Here is a 23,551-nt window from a genome sequence, read left to right as displayed (position 1 = left end):
AGGAGTTCAAAACCAGCCTGAGCAAGAGCGAGACCCCGTCTCTACTATAAATAGAAAGAAATTAATTGGCCAACTGATATATATATAAAAAATTAGCCGGGCATGGTGGCGCATGCCTGTAGTCCCAGCTACTCGGGAGGCTGAGGCAGAAGGATCACTCAAGCCCAGGAGATTGAGGTTGCTGTGAGCTAGGCTAACGCCACGGCACTCACTCTAGCCTGGGCAACAAAGTGAGACTCTGTCTCAAAAAAAAAAAAAAAAAAAAAAAAAAAAAAAAGAAAAAAATCATCCGGGCATGGTGGCGCATGCCTGTAGTCCCAGCTACTCAGGAGGCTGAGACAAAAGAATTGTTTGAGCCCAGGAGTTTGAGGTTGCTGTGAGCTAGGCTGATGCCACAGCACTCTAGCCCAGGCAACAGAGCGAGACTCTGTCAAAAAGAAAAGAAAAAAGAAGAGAAGAGAGGAGGGGAGGGGAGGGGATGGGAGGGGAGGGGGGAAGGGAGGGGAGGAGAGGGAGGGAAACTGATCACAGCAAATCTGTGAAGCCAGCATTTCTATCCTACAGGTGAGGAAATAAGGGCCAGAGAGTTTCTGCGACATGCTCACAGTCACACAGCCTGGGGCCGGCTCAACCTGCACACACAGTCCTTAACCACTGGGATACACAACTGATGCTGACTCCATGTGTGTGTGTGTGTGTGTGTGTGTGTCTGTCTGTCTGGGAATTCTCCTGTCTGTGTCTTTGTGTGTGCATCTGTCTATATGTCTGGGGGTTGTCCTGTCTATGTTTGTGTGTGTCTGTGTATGCCTGTCTGCCTGGCGGTTGTGCTGTGTGTCTGTCTGTCTGGGGGCTGTCCTGTCTCTGTGTGTGTGTCTGTGTGGGGGCTGTCCTGTCTGTGTGTGTGTGTGTGTGTCTGTGTGGGGGCTGTCCTGTCTGTGTGTGTGTGTCTGTCTGGGGCCTGGCCTGCCTGTGTGCCTGTCTATGTGTCTGTGTGGGGGCTGTCCTGTCTGTGTATGTCTGTCTGCCTGGGGGTTGTGCTGTGTGTGTGTGTCTGTGTGGGGGCTGTCCTGTCTGTGTGTGTGTGTGTCTGTGTGGGGGCTGTCCTGTCTGTGTATGTCTGTCTGCCTGGGGGTTGTGCTGTGTGTGTGTCTGTGTGGGGGCTGTCCTGTCTGTGTGTGTATGTGTGTGTGTCTGTGTGGGGGCTGCCCTGTCTGTGTCTGTGTGTCTGTGTGGGGGCTGTCCTGCCCGTGTGCGCATCTGTCTGTGTGTGTGTGTCTGGCTGGGGGCTGTCCTGTCCGTGTCCCTGTCTGTGTGTGGGTGCGGGGGTTGTGCTGTCTGTGTGTGTCTGTCCGGGGGCTGTCCTGCCCGTGTGCGTGTCTGTCTCTGTGTATCTGGCTGGGGGCTCTCCTGTCCGTGTCCCTGTCTGTGTGTGGTGCGGGGGTTGTGCTGTCTGTGTGTGTCTGTGTGTCTGTCCGGGGGCTGTCCTGCCCGTGTGTGCGTCTGTCTGTGTGTGTATGTCTGGCTGGGGGCTCTCCTGTCCGTGTTCCCGTCTATGTGTGGGTGCGGGGGTTGTGCTGTCTGTGTGTGTCTGGTGTCTGTCCGGGGGCTGTCCTGCCCGTGTGCGCGTCTGTCTCTGCGTGTCTGTCTGCCTGGGTGCCCGCATCCCGTCCCGGTGCGCCCCGCCTCCGGGCAAGTGCGGAGCGGCGGCGGACTACAAGTCCCGGCAGCCCGCGCGCGGCGGCGACGTGGGCCGCAGTGGGCTGGGCGGGGCTTGGCGGCGCTCAGACACCGACTGCGGCACTGTCGGAGCTGCGCCGCCGCCGCCGCCGGTCCTCCAGGTGCCGCCACCGCCCCGTGCCCCCGCCCCCGCCCCGGGCCTCCGACCGCGCCCCCGCGGGGCCTCGCGCACGCCCGGGCCAGGCCGCAGGCCGCAGCGCCGGGGCCGGCGATGAGCGCGAGCGGCCGGCATGAGCGCAGGTGAGTGCGCAGCCCGGGCCGGCCCAGCGCCCGTCGTCGCACCTGGCGGGGAAGGGGGATTCCCCCACCTTGGGGTCGCCGGCGGGGGAGCGGGCCCTGGGCGGGGATCCTGGTCCCGTTCCCTCTCCTTTACGGGGACTGCCCCTGGCCCTTCCAGAGGCCGGGGCCGGGGGATGGCGCCGCACACAGCCGGCCCCCTCCCCGCCTGCCTGCGCCCCGCCGCCGCGGAGAGGAAGCCGCCGGCGCCGGTGCGAGAGGGGCGGCGGGGGCCGTGGTGGATCAGGGAGACCGCCCCTCCCGCTGGATTGGATCCCACCCTGAGTGACAGATGTCCAGCTCGGGGAGGAGGTGTGGAGGCGGCTGCATCCGGGACCTCTGGACAGTTAGCGCTCTCAGCTGAATGAATGAATGAATGGGGTTGGGGAAGCCAGAGCCACGAGAGTATGCTGGCGCACAAATGGCACTCCTGACCCCCTGCCTCCTGCCCCCAGAGGAAGGCTGTCAGCGTCCTGGTGCAAGGACCACACCCTCTATGTTACCCATCCCAGGCCAGGAGCCCCACGCCCACCCCTTCCAGAATCTAATTGAAATCGCATCTACTGCTCATGGGGCCAGGAGACCTCCCCTGTCCAGAAGAGTCTCAACTCTGTCAGTCACTCAGCCCCCAGCCTGGCAGCCTAGAATGCACCCCGAGTGAAAGAGGGGAAAGAATAAGGAAAGATGGCCCCAGATCCAAATATTGGGAAGACACACACACCCCAGCCTCAGCCTGGCAGAGGACGGGAGCCCCTGGCCACAGGGAAACCACAGTAAAGGAGGAGGCCTGGCCGCTCCCAGGTCACCAGTAGGAAGCTAAGGCTTCCGCAGGAAACAAGAGGTTCCTAAATGGCTTTGACTCTAGCCCCTCTGCTTCACTGTGCTGGTGGCATTGCCCCAGGGCTGTGAACTCAGACCAGGTTCAAGTCCATTCTTGGCCACTCATAGCTGTGTGACTTTAGACATATTCATCGACTTCTCTGTGCCTCGTTTTAAGTGGGGATCTGTAGTTTTCATTAGGGTGGCTGTGAGGAATGTGTTCATTCAGACCCACTCATTTCTAGCCTCTCCGCTTTCAGGCTCTGCGACCCTGGGCAAGGAAGTTTGCAACTCTGTTCCTCAGTTTCCCCACCTGTAAAATGGAGATAATAATAGTACTTCCCTCAGCGAGTTCTGGGTGAAGATTCCGGGGTTGGTGCACGGAAGTGCTTCCCACCCTGCCTGTGCGTGCCTGCTGGCCGCTGGGCTGAGCTGCTGAGAGCTCGGACACCTTCCTGCACCCGCCCTGGGGAGGCTGAGATGTCAGTGGAGACAGAAACAAGCACAGCAGAGTGTTTTGACAGGTGTCCTGCAGGAGAGGGTGCCCTGGGCTCCGTCCTTGGGAGGATTCTAGAGGTTTGCACGGATGTGACTTCCTCCCTCAAGCTCCTCTCCCCTCCTTCTTGCCAGAGTTGACTGGGAGAGACATGACAGACACAAGGAAAAACTTCCCAGAGGGAAAGCTGTTTAGATCCTGGGGGTCTCTGGCAGCGACTCTTTGAGAAGAGGCTCAAGCCTCTGTACCTGGCTCCTCGCATCACTGCCTCCACGCCCTGTGCTGGCTGCAAAACATGCATTCATTCCTTCATTCAATCAGTCAGTCAGTGTTCCTGACCCCCAGGCGTGTGGCAGGCACTGTGAGCAGGACCCTTAATGACACCTATGCAGGTGTGCCTGATGGGACAGGGTGTCCGTGGGCGTGGTGGGCAGAGAGGACTTGGGAGTGAGACGGGCCCTTTTCCAGCTCTGAGGCAAACCCAAGGGCAGACTGCCCTGGGGCGCAGTGTTGTCAGGTGTGACACAGTAGGAGAGCCCTTGCTGCAGGCTGCTGTGGGGTGAGGTCACATCTGCACAGGCTAAATAACCGCCCAGGGTCAGCCCAGCGGGTGCAGGCTGCTTCCCCATCCTCCAGTCTGCTGGAACTGCTGGCCGGAGGGGTGTAGGGGATGAGCCGCACAGCTGCTGGTTTCAGACAGGGTGTGGGGAGGGAGAGGCGCCTGAGAAATGGGTCAGAGCGGGAGCCGCGCCTCCTCGCCCACCTGCACGGGCTGACGCCGCCTCGGGAACTTCAAACGCCAGGGCTGCGGCGTCACGCGGCCCCTGTGTGCCAGCCACCGCCCCTGTGTGCCAGCCACTTTGGGATTGTCATCCTAGAGGTGAGCAATGGGAGCCCAGAGAGGCGAGGCACTTGTCTTGTAAAACACAGCTTGCTTAGAAGAGAACCAGGAGCACAATCATGGTGAAGATGACGATGGTGATGTATGGCATTCGAGCAGTTTAATTCACCTGTCTGGGCCTCAGTTTCCTAATCTGTGAAATAGGGATAAAAGTGGTACCCACTTCGTCAGGATGTGGCTGAGGCATAAACGAATATATGTAGTAAACCCCTTACAGCACAGACACGTCCCAAGAACAGCCCTGAAGGGTGAGGAACCCCCCACCCTGCCCCCCTGCAGGGAGCCAATCTCCAGGACAGGTGAAGGGCTCTGGCAAAAAACCACAGTTGGAGCCAGGGGTGGTGGTGCGTGCCTGTAGTCCCAGCTCCCCGGGAAGCTGAAGTGGGAGGATCACTTGAGGCCAGGAGTTTGAGGCTACAGTGAGCTATGATCATGCTGGGTGACAGGGTAGGACCTCATCTCTAAAAAAAAATTTTTTTTTTGAAACAGCCTCACTCTGTCACCCAGGCTAGAGTGCCGTGGCGTCATCATGGCTCACTGCAGCCTCAAACTAATGGGCTCAAGTGATCCTCCCACCTTGACTTCCCAAAGTGCTAGGATTACAAAGCATGACCTACCACACTCAGTGCCCCTAACATTTTTTTGAATTAAAAGCCACCGTTGAGACTCTAGTGGCAACTGGGAACTGCCAGCCTTCTGAATAGGGGCAAGACAAGGGCTTTGGTGGCCAAGGACCTGAGAACCCAGTATGGCTAGACTCTCAGTCGTCCCGAATGCCCACTTCTCTGCCCCACCCCAGGCCAGGAGCCAGGGTGAGTGTCCCCCGAGCCCCGGCTGCACCGGCAAGCAGAGAGGTCCTCAGCTCCCGCTTGTCTCCGGGCTGTCACCAGAAAGGGAAGGAAACGATGTTCTTGCCCTGACAAGGCTCTCACTGGGGGACCAGAGAGCAAAAGGGAAACCAGCCAGTCATCCCCCTCTGGCACCCCAGGGACCCAGGCTGGGGTCCTCCTGCCTACCACTGCCAGCTGGAGACTCCACCCCTCCCGCTGGGCCTGGCCAGGACCTCAGTGGTTGAGGCTTCTGCGTTGTGTGTGGGCGTGTTTTAATTTAGGACCATCGAGAGGGAGAGCACCCCTCCAATGAGGAGAGACACAGGGTGGAAATTAAGATTGTATCACTGAGCCGTGTGTGTGTGTGTGTGTGTGTGTGTGTGTGTGTGTGTGTCCGTCCGTCCGTCCCCAGAGACCAGCCTCTTCCTGGAGCTGGCGATGCCACCATTTGTTTTCTGAGTCAACAGAGCAGACGGGAGAGGGACTGGCTGTAGGTGGGGCTTGGGCTAGTTTGATTTTTGAGTCATCTGGTTCAGAGAGGCCTCAGGAGGTGCCGGACAGGTGCCCTGTCTCAGGAAGTGCCCCTGTGTGCCCCAAGAGCACAAGGTCTGGGCTCTGACTTCCTGGCCATTTATTGACGGATCTTTGTGCCGCTGAGCTTTAGTCACCTCATTTGTAAAACAGAAAAATGAGAGTCTACTTTCTAGTGTCGCAGGGAGGGTTGAAGGAGTTAATCCTCACAGAGGCTTAGAGTAGCTCCCGTGAGTGGGTGTCAGCTGATCTTACCGTCGTTATTAAACCCATAGTGTCTTATTGCCATCATTCCGTGAGGGGGCCGGGGACTGGGGTAGGGCAGGGCAGACTCTGCCTGGTCTGATGGGAACACTTGGCCACGTTGTATTCCCAGGTGGTTCAACAGTGATTAACAGCCCGAACCACGGTGCGTTCAGTCTCTAATTCTGAGCTTCTGTTTGGGGCCAGTTAATTTCAAGCAAATATAACCGTATACTGCAGGGGCCGCTTTATTTGTGATAAGGAAAATGTGCCTTAATCTTCTTTTGCCTTAGTCTGGCGTTGCTCAGTTGGCACAGCATCAGCCCGGGAAGAGTGATGATATTTATTTTGCCCCCGAAAGCTCAGCACATGGGAAGAAGGGTGTGAGTTGCCCACGGGTTGATACTATATGTTGGCTGACTCGAAACCCAGCCCATTCCGTTCCTGCTTGCTGCCTCCGCTGTACAGGATGGGGAGCTAAAAACCAGGCATCCCCGTCAGTTGGTGCAGCTGGAGGTGGCCATGTGGCCCCGTTCTGGGAATGAGAAGTGAAGTGAGATGTGCCACGCCGCTGCCTCGCTTCCTTGTTCCTGCACCAGCCTGGGGCAGCGTCACTGTCACAGAGAGTGGAGCAGAAAGAACGGAGGAGCCTGGGCCCCAGAGGCATCACGCCAGCCCTGTTACCCAGACTGCTTTCTGCACAAGACAGATAAACCCCTTGTTTAATTTTAAAAACAAGCAAAAAGCCAGCCCGGAGTCAGCTTGTATCTTGGAGCTACTGTATGCTTGGTATGTGATGTTGGGCCAGTTACTTAACCTCTCTGAGCCTCATTCCCTTCTCTAAAAGGGATGATAACCGAGGTTACCGGGCAAGGTTATTAGTGAATAAAAGGGCTAAGAGCAGGGCTGTGCAATGGTGAGCCCTGTGTTTGGGGATGGAGCCGCTGAGAGGCTGGGGATGTGGTGACCGTAGCAGCTGCCTGGGACACTCTGGGCTCAGTGGGCGGGCACTTTTAGAAGGGCTCAGTTTTGGGGGTGGAGGAGGGAGCCGAGGAAATCAGCAGCCTGCCCCACACCTGCCCAACTCTCCCAGCACCACCTGCTCCGCCCGAGGCACTGATAGTGCAGGTCTAGGGAGGGGCCCAGGCATCTGCGTGTCTAACCGGTGCTCTGTGTGGCCCGGAACCGCAGACACCCTGACAGGCTGCCCAGGGGTGGGAGCAGGGAGCCCCACCCCCTCTGGAGCCCAGAGCACCCACCGTCTGCCTGCCCTGCTGAGATTGCGACTTTACAACAGGGGAGGGAGGAGGAAATAGAATGTCTGCAATAGAGCCACCTGGTACATTCCCCAAGCCTCAGTTTACCCACTTGTAAAGACAGCCCCCTTGCAGGCCTGATGTTTTGTCAGTTTGGGCTCAACATCTCAGCGTGTCCTCACCGCCAGGCCTGTGCTGGGCACAGGGACTGAATGAGGACAAGCAGCCTGACCCCTGCCCTGGGGTCGGGGCTGGACAGGGAATGGAAGAGTGGGACAGAGCTCCAGGGGAGCTGGGCTGGATGTGTGAGCACCAGCCACGCCCGGTCAGAGGTAGCACAAGGGAACGGGGCACCATGGGGCAGGACCAACGGAACAGCCAGACGGCAGGCCCGAGAAGGCCTAAGGATTTGCAGGCCAGATGCCTTTTGCATTTCAAGGAGCAAGAGGAGGAGCCTTCCCCCAAGTGACCATCCCCTTCTGTCCACAGACAGCAGCCCTCTCGTGGACAGCACGCCGGCCGGCTACGGGACCCTGACGATAGGGACATCAATAGATCCCCTCAGCTCCTCAGTTTCATCCGTGGTATGTGGGCAGTGGGGGCGGGGAGGCTCCAGCTGGGGTGACGCCCAGGCCCGCCCAGACACCCTGACTCCCTCCCCCCGGGGCCTTCTGTCGCCTGAATCCACAGAGGCTCAGCGGCTACTGTGGCAGTCCATGGAGGGTCATCGGCTATCACGTCGTGGTCTGGATGATGGCTGGGATCCCTTTGCTGCTTTTCCGATGGAAGCCGGCATGGGGGGTGCGGCTCCGGCTGCAGCCGTGCAACCTGGCCCGCGCCGAAACACTCGTCATCGAAATAAGAGACAAAGAGGTGAGAGCCATGCCAGGCTAGGGGCCCAGGAAGGGCGGCAGTGGGTGGAGGATGCTGGGGGTCTCAGCCATTGCAGCCACTGACTTCCAGGGGACGTCAGGCAGGGGAGTCTCCTCTCTGGACCACAGGTGTCCTGTCCTAGCAGTGGGCAGAAGTAGAGGGTGGGCTCACCTAATAGCCCCGATTTCTGCCTCCTCCATCAGGGGCCACCTGGCCGTGGGACAGGGCCTGGGAGGAGCAGGGCCTCTTCCAGGACTGAGCCCAGCCCTCTGTGTTCCAGGATAGTTCGTGGCAGCTCTTCACCGTCCAGGTGCAGACCGAGGCCATGGGCGAGGGCAGGTGAGGCGGCCCCTTCGTCCTTCCAGAAGCCCCTGCCCCAACACACACAAAGGCTGCCACTGGTGCCTCCCGTCCCAGGGCAAGAGGGTGGCTCTGTGGGGACAGGGAGGTGCTGGGACAGCCCCCAGAGTAACCCCCACACCCCTGCCCAGCCTGGAGCTGCCCCAGCAGGCCCAGGCGGAGGATGGCCGGAGCCAGGTGGCTGTGGGAGCAGTGCCGGACGGCACCTGGAAGGACACCACCCAGCTCCAGGGGCAGGAGGAGGCAGTGAGTGCACAGCCGGGTTCTGGACAAGTCCTTGCCCTCCCTGGCCTTAGTCCCGGGCCCTGTGCGGTGGGAAGGTTGGCCTCCACGCTGCCCGAGCACCTTTGGGTTCTGTTATCCTGAACGTCCGGGGTGCTGCCGACCGCCTTTGTGCCTTCCACCCTCTCCCTCCTCTCTTTCCCGTGACGCTGGTCCCTGCGTCCTGCCCCCGCCCCCAGCGCACGCGCACCGCCCAGCCCAGCATCCAACCCAGCCTCTTCTCTCCCTCGCCCAGAAGCGGGTGCTGCGGTATTACCTCCTCCAGGGCCAGCGCTACATCTGGATCGAGACCCAGCAAGCCTTCCACCAAGTCAGGTAGGAGCCAGGGCCAGCGCAGAGGGGCTGGTGTGGGCACGGGGTGCCTGAAGTGGCCTGGCCTGGCCTGAGCTCCCCTCCCAGCTCTGCCACGTTCGCCCCCTGCCACCTTGGGCGGGTTGCTGAGCCTGTCCGGGCCTGGGGTCTGCGTCTAGAGAGGAGCTGGAGATAACCCCCGCCTCCCAGGGTTGTTCTGAAGGTGAAGTGTGTAATACCCTTTGTGAAGCTTGGCACAGCCTCTGTCCAGGGTGGTGCCGCTGCTGTGAATCAGACCAGAGGCTTGGACTCGGGCAGTCTGCTTGGGGTTCAGTCCCTGCTCTGCCACCTACTAAATGCTTAAAAGTGTGAGCTCATGACACACCTTCGTCCGAGTCCCCCAGGGGCAGGCCCCAGGACGAGGATTCCAGTACGGGGAGTCGTTTGCAGCACCAGGAAAGCGGGACAAGGGAGGGAAGGAAGCCAACGAGGGTGTTGTCATGCCGGATGCCACCATGGATGCCTGGAGCTCAGTCCCCCTGGGGGTCTCTTGAGGCCATTCTAATGAGCACATGCCTGGGGTGACCTCACCCATGGCACAGTGGGACACTTATCCGTCCACTCCTAGCAGTACGGGTTGTGGGCTGTCCCTGGGGACTCTTCTGCGCTTCCGGGTTTCTGGGCCCTTGGGCCGAGCGTGCAGCCAGGAGTTCTCAAGTGAAGGCAGGTGTCCGCAGGAAGCTGCTCTGTCGTGCAGAGGTGAGGCCAAGGGCGATGGGATGGCACCATAGCCTCTGCCACTTAATAAGGATAGCAGCGAGAGTCCCCAGCATGTTGGTCACTTGGCACGTGCCAGCACTGTCCGAAGCACTCTGCGTGGCTCGCCTCGTTCAGTCCTCCGCAGCCCTGTAGTCGCTGCTCCCTTTTGCAGATGAGAGAACTGAGGCACAAAGAGGGCAAGCGACTTGCCCGAGGTATCCTCAGTGTACATAATGCTCTTGTCACTAAATAACATCTGCTCTTGCCAGTGTTGACATTAGCATCGCCTGCCGTGGTTCTCCTTCCTCGGTGAGATGTTTGGGTTCCAGTGAGAGGAACAAAGGAGGAGGCTGAGCTCAGAGTTCGTGAGGGACAGTGGTGTGGCAGAGTGGGTCAGGGGCCTGGCGCCCTGAGGCCCCGGCCTGCACGGGCTGGGGGATGCAGAGCTCAGGCCCTGTGGCCCACACAAGTGTCCGCACCCCCGCCAGCCTGCTGGACCACGGCCGCACCTGTGACGACATCCACGGCTCCCACTCCGGCCTCAGCCTCCAGGAGCAGACTGTGAGGTGAGTGCTGCCCTGGGCCGGCTGCCCTGACACTGGGGACCCCGATCTTCCCTGCCCCCCATGCGGCTCCCTTCCAGTCCCCCGCCTTCTCTGGGCCTCAGTTTCCTCAGCTGTAAAATGGGGAGCTCTATCACCCCGGGAAGGTACAGCCACAGCCCCTCCCTCTGACGGCTCGGCCTCACCCCTCTTACAGGAAGGCCGTCTACGGCCCCAACGTGATCAGCATTCCGGTCAAGTCCTACCTGCAGCTGCTGGTGGACGAGGTAGGGCTGTCCCCGGTCCCAGCCTGGCTTGCGGTGTGAGCTTGGCCCTCGGCTTGCCTCCCCTGGGCCACCGTGCAGTAGCAGACCAGACAGCTGTCCGTTTCTCCATAGTGGAGTCACCCAGACCCTGCCCTGGTCAGCGCGACCAGCCCGGCTGCAGTTGGAGGTTCCATCAAGGCCTGGGCCAGGGATTGGGGCGCAGCCTGTGGGGTTAGAGCCAGGAGCGAATCCACGTGGCTGAGCACCTGCCAGGTGCCAGGAGCCACGCCCTGGAGCCTGGGGCCTTCCCGTGCGTTTTCCACTGTCGTTCTCCCAGCAGCCCCGTGAGGAGGGGCTGGGACGACACTCTGTCCACACATGAGGAACCCAAGCTTCAGAAGGGTGTGACGTGGCCAGCTTATACAGGGACAAAGGGAAGCCAGTGACCTGGACACACCTAGCGTAACACGTCACCATCCCAGCCCTCTCAGCTGGGGACAGACACCACGGGAGGGCCTTGGAGTCTGGCCTGATACAAACCCCTGTCTGCCACTTAGGAACTATGTCGCTTTAGGCCAGTGACTTAATCCTTCTGTACCTCAGTGTCCTCGTTTGTAGAATGGAGGAGATGGTGGCGCTGCCTTATGGACTGTCATCGCCGTTGTGTGACACTTAGATAAAGTGCTTAGTGGGGTCCTGGCTTGTCCTCTCTAGAGCAGGGGCTCCAGGGATGTCTGGTTGAGGGGACAGGATCGGCCAGGACGAAGGCCAGGCTTCAGTCCTCTGGCCGCCACCGGGCCCCTGCCCCGTGTCCGGGTGCCCGGGGACACAGGTGCTGACGCTGTCCCTCCCCAGGCGCTGAACCCCTACTACGGGTTCCAGGCGTTCAGCATCGCGCTGTGGCTGGCTGACCGCTACTACTGGTACGCCCTCTGCATCTTCCTCGTCTCCGCCATCTCCATCTGCCTGTCGCTCTACAAGACCAGAAAGGTGAGTGGCGTGAGACGGGCAGGGTGGCCAGGGAGGTCCCCGAGGGCCCCTCCCCACTCCCTTCTCGTCCCCTGCCCGCAGCAAAGCCAGACGCTGAGGGACATGGTCAAGCTGTCTGTGCGGGTGCGCGTGTGCCGGCCTGGCGGAGGTGAGGGGTGGCGCCCAGGGGAGTGGGGGGGGCGGGGCGGTGGCGGTGGCGGGTGCGGCCTGCTGACTCTGCCTGCCCTCAGAGGCGCAGTGGGTCGACTCCAGCGAGCTGGTGCCCGGCGACTGCCTGGTGCTGCCCCAGGAGGGCGGGCTGATGCCCTGCGACGCCACGCTGGTGGCCGGCGAGTGTGTGGTCAACGAGAGCTCCCTGACAGGTCAGCCCCGGCGCTCTGCACCGGAAGTTTGAGTTTCACTTTTCTTTCCCTTTTTCTCTCAAGTAACATTCCAGCCTCCGCCCTTGCTAACCCCATACCTTTGGGGTGTATTGCTTAACCTCACTGTGCCTCAGTTTCCTCTTCTGTAAAGTGGGGCTGTCACTCCTGGGTAGGGTTGTGCGAAGTGCTTAGGAGCGCGAGGTGCGGGGTAAGCACCCAGTGCGCATGATCTGTTCCCACGTGACCGTCTACCTTCGGGTCACGAGGATGGCAGAGCACGTGGAACATGCTGCACAAACTGGGAGTCCCCGTTCATCCCCCGCGATCCCCGTCCCGCCCTCCCCAAGGCAGCCACCATGAAGGGCTTGAGGTGTCCTTCCAGGCCTTTACTGCGTGTATAAAACGTGTGTGCACAGATGCAGATACGGCTCACTTGCTGTATACGTGGAATTGTGCTCTATGTATGTTCCCACTTGGCTTTCTGTCCTGGGCCATGTTCCACACGTGTGTGGCTCCACCTCCCGGCTGTGGAAGAGGCCACATTGTGGGTGTGTCATAACCGACCCACCTGGCCCACTAGCAGTGAGCATTTAGACTGTGATGTCCAGGCATTGCAGGTAACGCCACGGAGCGGCCTCGTCTCATGTCTCGCCATGTGCAGAAGTTTCTTTCTCTGGGATGCGTTAGATCTTGGCGGTAGATGCTGGATAGAGTTCACTAGAAACTACAAGATGGTTTTCTCCAGGGAAGGTTTCTGGCTGGAATTCTGTTTGTATAATGATGATGATGATGATCAGTATGACTCACGGGCACGTGCCCTGAGCCTGGCCCTCCACTAACTTTGCCATATCTGCCCACCTTTGGAGGGCAGAGGGAGTGCTTGGATTGTCCCTGAGTCCCTCCCAGGAATCGGCACACAGTAGGTGCTCAGTAGTCTCAACCTCCCGGCATCCAGTAAGGGATTGCTGCTCTGCCAGGCAGCCTGCCCAGGGCTTTCTGGAGGTTCCACCCCTGACCCCCTGGTAAATATCTGTATTGGTTTGAATTATAAAAGCAATATGTGGGTCTGGCGCGGTGGCTCACGCCTGTAATCCTAGCACTCTGGGTGGCCAAGGCAGGCGGATTGCTCAAGGTCAGGAGTTCGAAACCAGCCTGAGCAAGAGCGAGACCTCGTCTCTACTATAATAGAAAGAAATTAATCAGCCAACTAAACATTTATAGAAAAAATTAGCTGGGCATGGTGGCACATGCCTGTAGTCCCAGTTACTCGGGAGGCTGAGGCAGGAGGATTGCTTGAGCCCAGGAGTTTGAGGTTGCTGTGAGCTAGGCTGACGCCACAGCACTCTAGCCTGGGCAACAGAGTGAGACTCTGTCTTTAAAAAAAAAAAAAAAAGCAATATGTGCTTGTTATCAAATAATTCCAACAGAAGGAGAAAGGCTTCTCCCCAGCCCTGCCCGCTACACACGTGCCCACGCGTGTTCCTTCTGACCGCCCTGAGATAGCTCCTGGTAGTTGGCTGCCACTCCCCTCCTGGGGCGTCTCGCTGTGCCTTTGCCTTTATGTCTTCAGCCCTCTCAGCCTCAGCATCTCTCTCTGTAAAATGGGGCTGTGATTTCTTGTTCACACCTGGTTACAGAATTAAATGAGACCTCAGGCTCATGGAACAGTTCTACACATAACTCCCGGTTTTGTTGGCGGGAGGGAGCGGCATGGAGGGCCTCTTGTGGGCCTCACGCCGTGTCCTCCCCAGGGGAGAGCGTCCCGGTGCTGAAGACGGCCCTGCCGAGGGGGCCAGGGCCCTACTGCCCAGAGACGCACCGGCGGCACACGCTCTTCTGCGGGACGCTCATCCTGCAGGCCCGGGCCTACATGGGACCCCACGTCCTGGCGGTGGTGACCCGGACAGGTATGCGTCAGGAGGCTGGGAGGGAAGCTGGGCTTGGCACCTATGGGAGAGGTGACACAGGGCAGGGTGGGACCCGGAGCCCGGACCCCACACCCACCTCTGCCAGGGCCCTGCTGTGGGGCCTCAGGCAAGTCCCCCGACCAGCTGGGGCCTCAGTGTTCCCAACTTAACAGGAGAAGTTGGGCCGGATGGGGGCAAGCACTGCAGTGTCTCTAGGAACCAGCAGGGGTTCAAACTCTGGAGGGGGCAGGGATGTGGCAGAAAAGCATCCAGCCTGTATCTGGATTTTGAGCGAAACCACCCCATTTTTAAACGCTGTCCACTAATTCCGTTCTTAAAAACCCTATGAGGCCTGGGCAAGACCTGCGGGCCATCAGTTGTGACCCCAAACTAAGTGACGGCTACCCTCCCGGGCATCATGTCTCGCAACCCCAGAGGTGCAGGTGGGGTGGGCTAGTGCTGGGGAGACCTGCCCTTAGCCCAGCTTCCCCCCAGGCTTCTGCACGGCTAAGGGGGCCCTGGTGAGCTCCATCTTGCATCCCCGGCCCATCAACTTCAAGTTCTATAAGCACAGCATGAAGTTCGTGGCTGCGCTCTCTGTCCTGGGTAAGTGGTCCCAGCACCCTACTCTGCCGGCGGCCCCCGGCCCCGGTCCCAAATCCCACTCAGCCCCTCGCTGTCTCCCCAGCTCTCCTCGGCACCGTCTACAGCGTCTTCATCCTCCAGCGCAACCGGGTGAGCCTCAGGGCCGGGCGGGGGAGGCCGCGGCCCTGCACGCCCAGCCTCGGCCCGGCCCTGCACGCCCAGCCTCGGCCCGGCACGCCCAGCCTCACACTCGGCATTCATGGTGCCTCCCGCCAGGTGCCTCTGAAAGAGATTGTGATCCGGGCTCTGGACCTGGTGACCGTGGTGGTGCCGCCTGCCCTGCCGGCCGCCATGACGGTGTGCACGCTGTACGCCCAGAGCCGGCTGCGGACGCAGGGCATCTTCTGCATCCACCCGCTGCGCATCAACCTGGGCGGCAAGCTGCGGCTGGTGTGTTTCGACAAGGTGGGGCCGAGGGGCGGGGTTGGCGCCCTCAGGCTCCTCGCCAGGCCCCCACACCCACATCGTCCGCTCAGCAACACTGACCGAGGGTCCGCTGGACCCCAGGTCCTGCCAGGGCGGAAACACCCAGAGAAGCCCCGCCCCTGCCCAGCCTCCCTCTCCCCGGGCTGGTGGTCTGGCAGATGAAACCAGTTCATGTGTTCAAGAGCCACCGAGGTCCTGCTGTGCACCCAGTGCTGTTCTCAGCCCTGGGGCCCAGCGGTGACCGGCACAGAAGCACCCTCACAGACACCGACACGCTTGTCCCCTGCAGGGAGTGATCGCAGGGGAGCGGGTTTGAGGAAGGACGGGGTAGCGTGGGGAGTGGGGAGCGTTCCTTAAAGAGAGGGCGGTCAGGAAGCCCCCGAGTAGGTGCCTCGGTGACCTCAGCAAGGGTGGACAGGGGAGGAAGGTGGCTCCTCTGGGGAGCAGACCGATGGCGCCCCTGGGGCACAGTGAGTGCTGGGCAGCAGCCTGGGGCGGAGGCTGGAGGCGGGACAGTATTCCAGGGGGGCTGGGGCCACAGTTTCCAAACTGCCGGGAGGGAGGATGTGTGAGGGGTGTTGGGAGGGAGGGTGTGTGATGGGTGTTGGGAGGGAGGGTGTGTGAGGGGTGTTGGGAGGGAGGGTGTGTGAGGGGTGTTGGGAGGGAGGGTGTGTGAGGGGTGTTGGGAGGGAGGGTGTGTGAGGGGTGTTGGGAGGGAGGGTGTGTGATGGGTGTTGGGAGGGAGGGTGTGTGAGGGGTGTTGGGAGGGAGGGTGTGTGACGGGTGTTGGGAGGGAGGGTGTGTGACAGGTGTTGGGAGGGAGGGTGTGTGACGGTGTTGGGAGGGAGGGTGTGTTGGGAGGGAGGGTGTGTGAGGAGTGTTGGGAGGGAAGGTGTGTGACGGTGTTGGGAGGGAGGGTGTGTGAGGGGTGTTGGGAGGGAGGGTGTGTGAGGGGTGTTGGGAGGGAAGGTGTGTGACGATGTTGGGAGGGAGGGTGTGTGAGGGGTGTTGGGAGGGAAGGTGTGTGACGATGTTGGGAGGGAGGGTGTGTGAGGGGTGTTGGGAGGGAGGGTGTGTTGGGAGGGAGGGTGTGTGAGGAGTGTTGGGAGGGAGGGTATGTGACGGTGTTGGGAGGGAGGGTGTGTGACGGGTGTTGGGAGGGAGGGTGTGTGACGGGTGTTGGGAGGGAGGGTGTGTGACGGGTGTTGGGAGGGAGGGTGTGTGACGGGTGTTGGGAGGGAGGGTGTGTGACGGGTGTTGGGAGGGAGGGTGTGTGAGGGGTGTTGGGAGGGAGGGTGTGTGAGGGGTGTTGGGAGGGAGGGTGTGTGAGGGGTGTTGGGAGGGAGGGTGTGTGAGGGGTGTTGGGAGGGAGGGTGTGTGAGGAGTGTTGGGAGGGAGGGTGTGTGAGGAGTGTTGGGAGGGAGGGTGTGTGACGGGTGTTGGGAGGGAGGGTGTGTGACGGGTGTTGGGAGGGAGGGTGTGTGACGGGTGTTGGGAGGGAGGGTGTGTGAGGGGTGTTGGGAGGGAGGGTGTGTGAGGGGTGTTGGGAGGGAGGGTGTGTGACGGGTGTTGGGAGGGAGGGTATGTGACGGTGTTGGGAGGGAGGGTGTGTGAGGGGTGTTGGGAGGGAGGGTGTGTGACGGTGTTGGGAGGGAGGGTGTGTGAGGGGTGTTGGGAGGGAGGGTGTGTGACGGTATTGGGAGGGAGGGTGTGTGAGGGGTGTTGGGAGGGAGGGTGTGTGACGGTGTTGGGGTGTGGGGTGGGAAGCGCATCACACAGCAGATGCACCGAGTGCTGGCTGTGGGCCATGTCCTCCTCCAGGTCCACAGGACACACACGGTGGGCACGGGCAGAGGCCACAGGTGGGAGCCCAAGGCAAGGACCACCTGCCCCAGCCTTGGGAGTTCAGGAAGAAAACTTCCTGGAGGAAATGACACCTGGCAGAAAAATAGAGGGGGTTGAGGGTGACCCCAGCAGAGGGACCCACACATGCAAAGGTTGAGAGGCCAGGAAGGGCCTCTTTGGCTCCAGCTCGGGTTTCTGGGGGCCCCCAGGGCCCACCTGGCCCGGGGTGTGGATGCCCATCTCCTCCTGGGACCCCTCACTGCCCTACCCACCTGTCCCCGCAGACGGGCACCCTCACGGAGGACGGCTTGGACGTGATGGGGGTGGTGCCCCTGAAGGGGCAGGCGTTCCTGCCACTGGTCCCTGAGCCCCGCCGCCTGCCCGTGGGGCCCCTGCTCCGAGCACTGGCCACCTGCCACACCCTCAGCCGGCTCCAGGACACCGCAGTGGGCGACCCCATGGACCTCAAGATGGTGGAGTCTACTGGCTGGGTGAGGAGGCCAAACATGTCAGCCCCTGCCCCTGGGCAGCAGGGCCTAACAAAGCCCGCCCTGTGTTCGTTCTAGGTCTGCCAGGGTGGTCTCTGTCATGCCCACCACTGGTAACGGGGGCCTCGCTCCTCCCTGGGCCCTAGTGAGCAGCGCTAGCGGGGGGCACTGAGGCTGCGGGGGATTGGGAATAACTTACCCAGGTTACCCCGCAGCTCGTAGGTGGCAAACCCAGAATTTGACTTTGAGTCCACTGGGCTCCAAAGCCCACGTTCTTAACGTCTGTACTACCCAGTCTCCCATGAAGGAAGTCCTCCTCGAGTCTAACCTGAGTCTCCCGTGGGCCAGGGCCCCTGGACGCCAACCTCCTCTGCCTCTTGCAGGTCCTTCAGGAGGAGCCAGCCACAGACTCAGCGTTTGGGGCCCAGGTCTTGGCAGTGATGAGACCCCCACTTCGAGAGCCCCAGCTGCAGGGAACGGTGAGCTAGGGGAGCCTGTGGGGTGTGGGGTCAGAGGTGTGGGCGCCCCAGCCAGCCCCTCAGCTGCCCCCAACCTGCAGGAGGAGCCCGCGATGCCCGTCAGCGTCCTCCGCCGCTTCCCCTTCTCCTCGGCCCTGCAGCGCATGGACGTGGTGGTGGCGTGGCCGGGGGCCGCTCAGCCCGAGGCCTACGTCAAGGGCTCCCCTGAGCTGGTGGCAGGCCTCTGCAACCCCGACACAGGTGAAGGGGCGGGCCCGGGGTCCGCTGGTCGGGCACTGGCACAGAATGGGGTGGGTGCCCAGCCTCTGTCCCTGCAACACCCCCTCCCGACACCGGCCTCTCCCTGGCAGTGCCCACCGACTTCGCCCAGACACTGCAGAGCTACACGGCTGCCGGCTACCGCGTCGTGGCCCTGGCCAGCAAGCCGCTGCCCATCGCGCCCAGCCTGGAGGCAGCTCAGCAGCTGACGAGGTTGGCCTGTCCCCATCCTGCCCGCAATGAGGACTGAGCCTCGGGCCCGGCATGGCAGAGGGAGGCTCTCAGGCAGGCAGAGCCAGGGAAGATGCCCCCGCATGACCTCTGACCTGGGTCTGCCCACCCACCAGGGACACTGTGGAGCAGGAGCTGAGCCTCCTGGGGCTGCTGGTCATGAGGAACCTGCTGAAGCCACAGACGACACCAGTTATCCAGGCTCTGCGGAGGACCCACATCCGCACCGTCATGGTAACAGGTACCCATGGCTTGCAGGGCCGGATTAGGACAGCAGAGAGGGGGCCAGCGGCTCTTCCTGGGGCATCCTTTTGGGCCCCTGCTTCAGGCCAGGTCCTTCGCAAACATTTCATGGATCTTCAGAATATCCCCCCCAAATGGTCATTTGTCACCCCCATTGGACAACCGAGGAAACTGAGACTCAGAGGAGTGGAGTGGCTTCTCAAGAGCCTAGGAGTGGTGTCAGGCACCTGCTGGGAGATGCTCCGGGTGCCAGCTTCCACCTCTGAGAAATGGGAACAGGATGTCAGCCTCAGTCTGTGACCGTCTCAAGGAGCAAGAAAAGAAATTCTAGCCAGGGTGCCAGGGTGAGGTGGCACGAGCTGAGTGGTCTGGTCCTCCTGGTCCTCCCACCCCTCCACGCACACGCATGTGCACATGCACATGCGCTTTCAGCAGAAACACAGCAGGGAGGAGCGTGGGTGGAGCTCAAGCCCAGGCCCCCAGATTCTCCTGGGACCCCGGAGGCCTGGACCTGCAGGTGGGACACTTGAGGTCCAGAGACATTTGTCACCTGTCTCAGCTCACACAGCTGCAGTGACAGTCAGGTCCATCCAGCCTCAGTTCTCCCATCTATGAAGGTCGGGGTGAGGGTGGCCTCCATGGATAGCACTGGACCCCAACCTTGCCCCTCACTCCCCAGGGGACAACCTGCAGACAGCAGTCACTGTGGCCCGGGGCTGTGGCATGGTGGGTCCCCAGGAGCGTCTGGTCATCGTCCACGCCACCCACCCGGAGCGGGGTCAGCCTGCCTCCCTCGAGTTCCTGCCAGTGGAGTCCTCCGCAGCTGTGAACGGGGTGAAGGTGAGGCTGGCCCAGGGTTCTGGCTGCACCCCACCCCGTGACCCCACCCCTGTGTCACCTGACCCAGGCCCCAGCTCTCCAGGGAGGGCAGGACGAGCTGAGCTGAGTTTCCCGGGCCCCCAGGATCCCGGCCAGGCTGCAGGCTACACCATGGAGCCAGATCCCCGATCCAGCCACCTGGCCCTCAGCGGGCCCACCTTTGGTGTCATTGTGAAGCACTTCCCCAAGCTGCTGCCCAAGGTAGGGCTGCCCCAGCCTCCCATTCCCTGCTCCTTCCTCTTGGCACACTCCCTGGTGGCGGCTCAGCCCTCGCCCTGCCCCTGTGCCCCCAGGTCCTGGTCCAGGGCACCGTGTTTGCCCGCATGGCCCCCGAGCAGAAGACAGAGCTGGTGTGCGAGCTGCAGAAGCTTCAGTGAGTGCTCGGCGGTGGGCGTGGGCAAGGTCCATTCCGCCCTGTCCCCCTCCTCGGGCATCAGAGCGCCGTCACCCTCCCAGAGCACCCAGCAGGCTCTCCTGGGTCTGTCTGCCAGGAATAATCCTGCCTCCGTTCACGGGGCACCTGCTCTGCACCAGGCACCCTGTGGGCATTAGGGGCCCGGGGGCTGGTCCCCAGCGGCCACGACTGCCACGCCTCTCCGTCAGGTACTGCGTGGGCATGTGCGGGGACGGCGCCAACGACTGCGGGGCCCTGAAGGCGGCCGACGTGGGCATCTCGCTCTCCCAGGCCGAGGCCTCGGTGGTCTCGCCGTTCACCTCGAGCACGGCCAGCATTGAGTGTGTGCCCACGGTCATCAGGTGAGGTTGGCCGGGGGCCGGGGCTCGGCAGGGCCCGTCAGCCAGCCTGGGAGCCTCACGGCCACGCCCTGTCCCCCAGGGAAGGGCGCTGTTCCCTCGACACGTCGTTCAGCGTCTTCAAGTACATGGCGCTGTACAGCCTGACCCAGTTCATCTCGGTCCTGATCCTCTACACGGTGAGCACCTGCACGGCCGGGCCCGGAGCCACGCCAGGCCCAGGCGGGACACAGCAGTGTGGTTACGAGCCCGGCGGGTTCTCCAGCAGATGATGTGGGCTCAAAGCCTGGCTCTGCCACTTTCTCGCTGTGCGATTCGGGTGACAAGGCTCAGATGAGTTGATGGCAGTGCCAGGCACAGAGCCCGGCACACGGTAGTCCCTCAGAAATGGCAGCAGCTGTCACAGGCTCGTGTCTTGTCCCTGACTCCTGGAGCTCCCTATCTGCAGGGGAGACTGAGGCAGAGCCCAGGCAGAAGTAGGGTGGAGCCAAGACCCTGCCCTGCCCCTTCCCACGGGCCACTCACTTCCCCAGCCCCCGTTCTCTGCCCCCCAGCCTGCTCACCCCCACCGAGTGCAGGTGACACTGCAGGGCAGCACAAATCTTGTACTGTGTCTGTCCCTGTGTCCACCTTAAAGCCAGGCGCCTCCTGAGGGCAGGAACCGTGTGTCCCCAGTAACCCAGCGGCTCCATAGGTCGGGCCAGGGCTTTGCTGCAGGTTGGGAAACCTCCCCATGAGATTTAGGCCCCCTAGGGTCCCACGGGCGCGTTCTCCATCAGACTGGGGGCAGGGGGGCTCCCGAGCCAGGGCAGTGCCTCCTCATCAGGCTGGGGCTTGTCTCATGCCTGGCGCGGGCTGGAGGCTCCCCCGGGGCAGGGGACCTCCCCCATCGGACTCCTTAAGGGCAGGGCCGGGGCCTCCGCTGTTAGACAAGAGGCTCCCTGGGGCTGGGCTAGGGCCAGGTCACAGTTCCCCTCTGTCCTCCCTCCCCTGCGGCAGATCAACACCAACCTAGGCGACGTGCAGTTCCTGGCCATCGACCTGGTCATCACCACCACGGTGGCAGTGCTCATGAGTCGCACGGGGCCGGCGCTGGCACTGGGGCGGGTGCGGCCACCGGGGGCCCTGCTCAGCGTGCCCGTGCTCAGCAGCCTGCTGCTGCAGGTGGCCCTGGTGGCCGGTGTGCAGCTGGGGGGCTACTTCCTGACCGTAGCCCAGCCGTGGTGAGTAGGGAGCTGGCCAGCCCCGTCCCCCTGCCCCGTCCAGCCCACGCTCATTCCCTGACCCCCGTCCCTGCACCCCCAGGTTTGTACCCCTGAACAGGACAGTGCCTGCACCGGACAACCTCCCCAACTACGAGAACACAGTGGTCTTCTCTCTGTCCAGCTTCCAGTACCTCATCCTGGCCGCGGCCATGTCCAAGGGGGCGCCCTTCCGCCGGCCGCTCTACTCCAACGGTGCTGCGGCGTGGGGGGTTCGGGGGGAGGCAAGTGGGAGAGGTGGGGGCTCTGTGGGTGGAGGGCATGTGTGCATGTGTCCCGGGCATGCGGCTCTCTGGCTGACAGACACCCCTACCCCCAGTGCCCTTCCTGGTGGCCCTGGCGCTCTTGAGCTCTGTCCTGGTGGGCCTCATCCTGGTCCCCGGCCTCCTGCAGGGGCCGCTGGCGCTGAGGAGCATCGCCGACACCCACTTCAAGCTGCTCCTGCTGGGCCTGGTCGCCTTCAACTTGGTGGCGGCCTTCATGCTGGAGGTGGGGCCCGCCCCGGCCTGCAGCAGTGGGAGGGAGGGGGCTCGGCGCCCCAGCCACCCCCACCACTCCGTCCCTGCCCTCCGCAGAGCGTGCTGGACCAGTGCCTCCCGGCCTGCCTGCGCCGGCTGCGGCCCAAGCGAGCCTCCAAGAAGCGCTTCAAGCAGCTGGAGCGGGAGCTCGCGGAGCAGCCCTGGCCGCCACTGCCCGCCGGCGCCGTGAGGTAGTGCAGGCCTGCCCGGCCCACTAGACACTGGATCGCCCTGCCTCTGAGCCACCCCGACCCCTGTCCAGAGACACCACCGCCATGGCCTCCTCCCGCAGCCCCGAGGTGGGCGTTGTCACACTCCTGCCCCAAGACCGCCCCCACCTGAGGGAAGAGCCGGCTGTCCTCCCCTCTAGAGACCACCCCATGTAGGCATGGCAGCCACCAACTCCACTCAGAGCCGTTGTCAGTGTAGCAGATAAAGTCACGGTATCTTCCTGGCGTGGCCCTGCCTGTCTCGTACCTGGCGCCCAAGACCCTCCCAGGTCCCCAGCTGCCAGCCCCTGTTTTTAGATCACACTGGATACCTCCCCTCTGGGGCCTCCATTTCCTCATCTGACAGTAATAAATTTCCTCTGTTTAGCATTTTGTACGCGTTGTCATGTAATCCTTCCAGCGACTGCAGGCTACCATCCCCATTTTACAGATGAGGGGACCGAGGCTTAGGGGTCACACAAGTAGTCAGAGGTGGGACCAGATCACTTTGTCTCCAGCTTCCAGGCTCTTGCCCTGGGGGGAGGGGAGCAGTGGGCTTGCTGGGGAGGCCCTGGGGCATGGGGGAGAGGTTCCCTTCTCTTCCACCTCTCCCCTCCCCCGCCACCCCCACATCCTGGGACATGTCTGGGTCCGGTTCCTCCCTCAGATAAAATCCAGGCTCTGAGCCCACATCTCCCAGCCAGAACCACGTGCACCATCCCCCGGGGAAGGGTGGGAGCCTCTGAGCTCATCCCGCCAGTGGGCCACCGGCCAAGCCCCTCTGCTCTGGAGATGCGGCTCGGTCATCTGGCTCATCTGGGCAGGGAGAACAGGAAAGAAAGGCTGTTTCCTGCCCTCCAAAGGCCCGGCCAACCTCATTCCCGGAAGCCTGGTGCTGCCCGCAGGCCTGCATGGCAAAGGAGCTCTGTGGACGTTGAATCAAGCTGGGGAGAAGGGATGTGGGGTGTGGGAAGGTGTGGTGTCAGGCACTGCATCACCAGCCAGCGACAGACCAGGGTGGTAGATGCTGTTTAAGGGGAGGACACAGAGTCCTGGGTTTGAGTCCCTCCTCTACCCTTAGCCGATTATTCAGGAATCTATTGGCAGGCATGTACCAGCACCAGGGGCTAATGAGGTGAGCAGAAACACATCGGCTGGCGTGCAGCTCACCACGCAGAGGAAGGAGCACATTGACAAAAGAGCGACCACGCCCACTGTCCCCCACCTGCCCAAAGAGGTGCCACTTGTCCCTGGATCCCTAGGGCCAGGGGAGTGGGCAGGAGCAAAAGAGAGGATACAAGAACCTGGACATTGGAGTTGGCAGCTTTTGAGCCTCAGTTTCCCCCTTTTGTCAAGTATAGGGGACAGCATTTCTGCCGGGCAGTTTCCTGTCCTCTCCCAATAGGATTGCACCTGGCAGCAAACCACAGGAAGCATCGAGGGCTGGGCTGATTGGAGGGCCCACTGTCTCCAGGTGACAGAAGTCCCTGCCATGCTGCAGAAGGCACAGGGAGTGGGCAAAAATTCATTCCACAAACCAGCACCGGGGAACAAATGATGTGCAAGACATAGCACTGCTTTAAAGGACTCAGAC

General features: G+C 61.7%; 1 protein-coding gene across 1 annotated transcript; it reads left to right on the top strand.

Annotated features, from left to right (window-relative positions):
- The first annotated feature begins 1,805 nt into the window (after positions 1 to 1,805).
- On the top strand, positions 1,806 to 22,350 carry ATP13A2 (ATPase cation transporting 13A2). The gene is made up of 29 exons (XM_075994458.1): positions 1,806 to 1,977; positions 7,579 to 7,673; positions 7,780 to 7,962; positions 8,243 to 8,301; positions 8,454 to 8,568; positions 8,840 to 8,919; positions 10,143 to 10,220; positions 10,414 to 10,483; positions 11,318 to 11,452; positions 11,534 to 11,600; positions 11,683 to 11,814; positions 13,566 to 13,721; positions 14,217 to 14,327; positions 14,410 to 14,456; positions 14,583 to 14,771; positions 16,922 to 17,128; positions 17,509 to 17,604; positions 17,685 to 17,844; positions 17,955 to 18,075; positions 18,210 to 18,334; positions 19,016 to 19,176; positions 19,300 to 19,416; positions 19,509 to 19,588; positions 19,819 to 19,971; positions 20,051 to 20,147; positions 20,968 to 21,191; positions 21,274 to 21,425; positions 21,550 to 21,719; positions 21,806 to 22,350. The coding sequence occupies exons 1-29, from the start codon at positions 1,968 to 1,970 to the stop codon at positions 21,941 to 21,943; spliced, it is 3,528 nt and encodes a 1,175-aa protein (XP_075850573.1). The 5' UTR covers positions 1,806 to 1,967; the 3' UTR covers positions 21,944 to 22,350.
- Positions 22,351 to 23,551: the final 1,201 nt, after the last annotated feature.

Source organism: Microcebus murinus, chromosome 2 (genome assembly GCF_040939455.1).
Source record: "Microcebus murinus isolate Inina chromosome 2, M.murinus_Inina_mat1.0, whole genome shotgun sequence".
In the NCBI taxonomy this organism is placed as follows: domain Eukaryota; kingdom Metazoa; phylum Chordata; class Mammalia; order Primates; family Cheirogaleidae; genus Microcebus; species Microcebus murinus.
The sequence above is the reverse complement of the archived record's forward strand: the minus strand, read 5'-3'. Positions and strand labels throughout refer to the sequence as shown.

Bases quoted from the DNA above. Each gene is read 5' to 3' on its own strand.
- ATP13A2 (XM_075994458.1), top strand. The intron at 18,076-18,209 runs GTTGGCCTGTCC...CCCACCCACCAG, and splicing joins GCAGCTCAGCAGCTGACGAG to GGACACTGTGGAGCAGGAGC. The intron at 20,148-20,967 runs GTGAGCACCTGC...CCCCTGCGGCAG, and splicing joins CGGTCCTGATCCTCTACACG to ATCAACACCAACCTAGGCGA.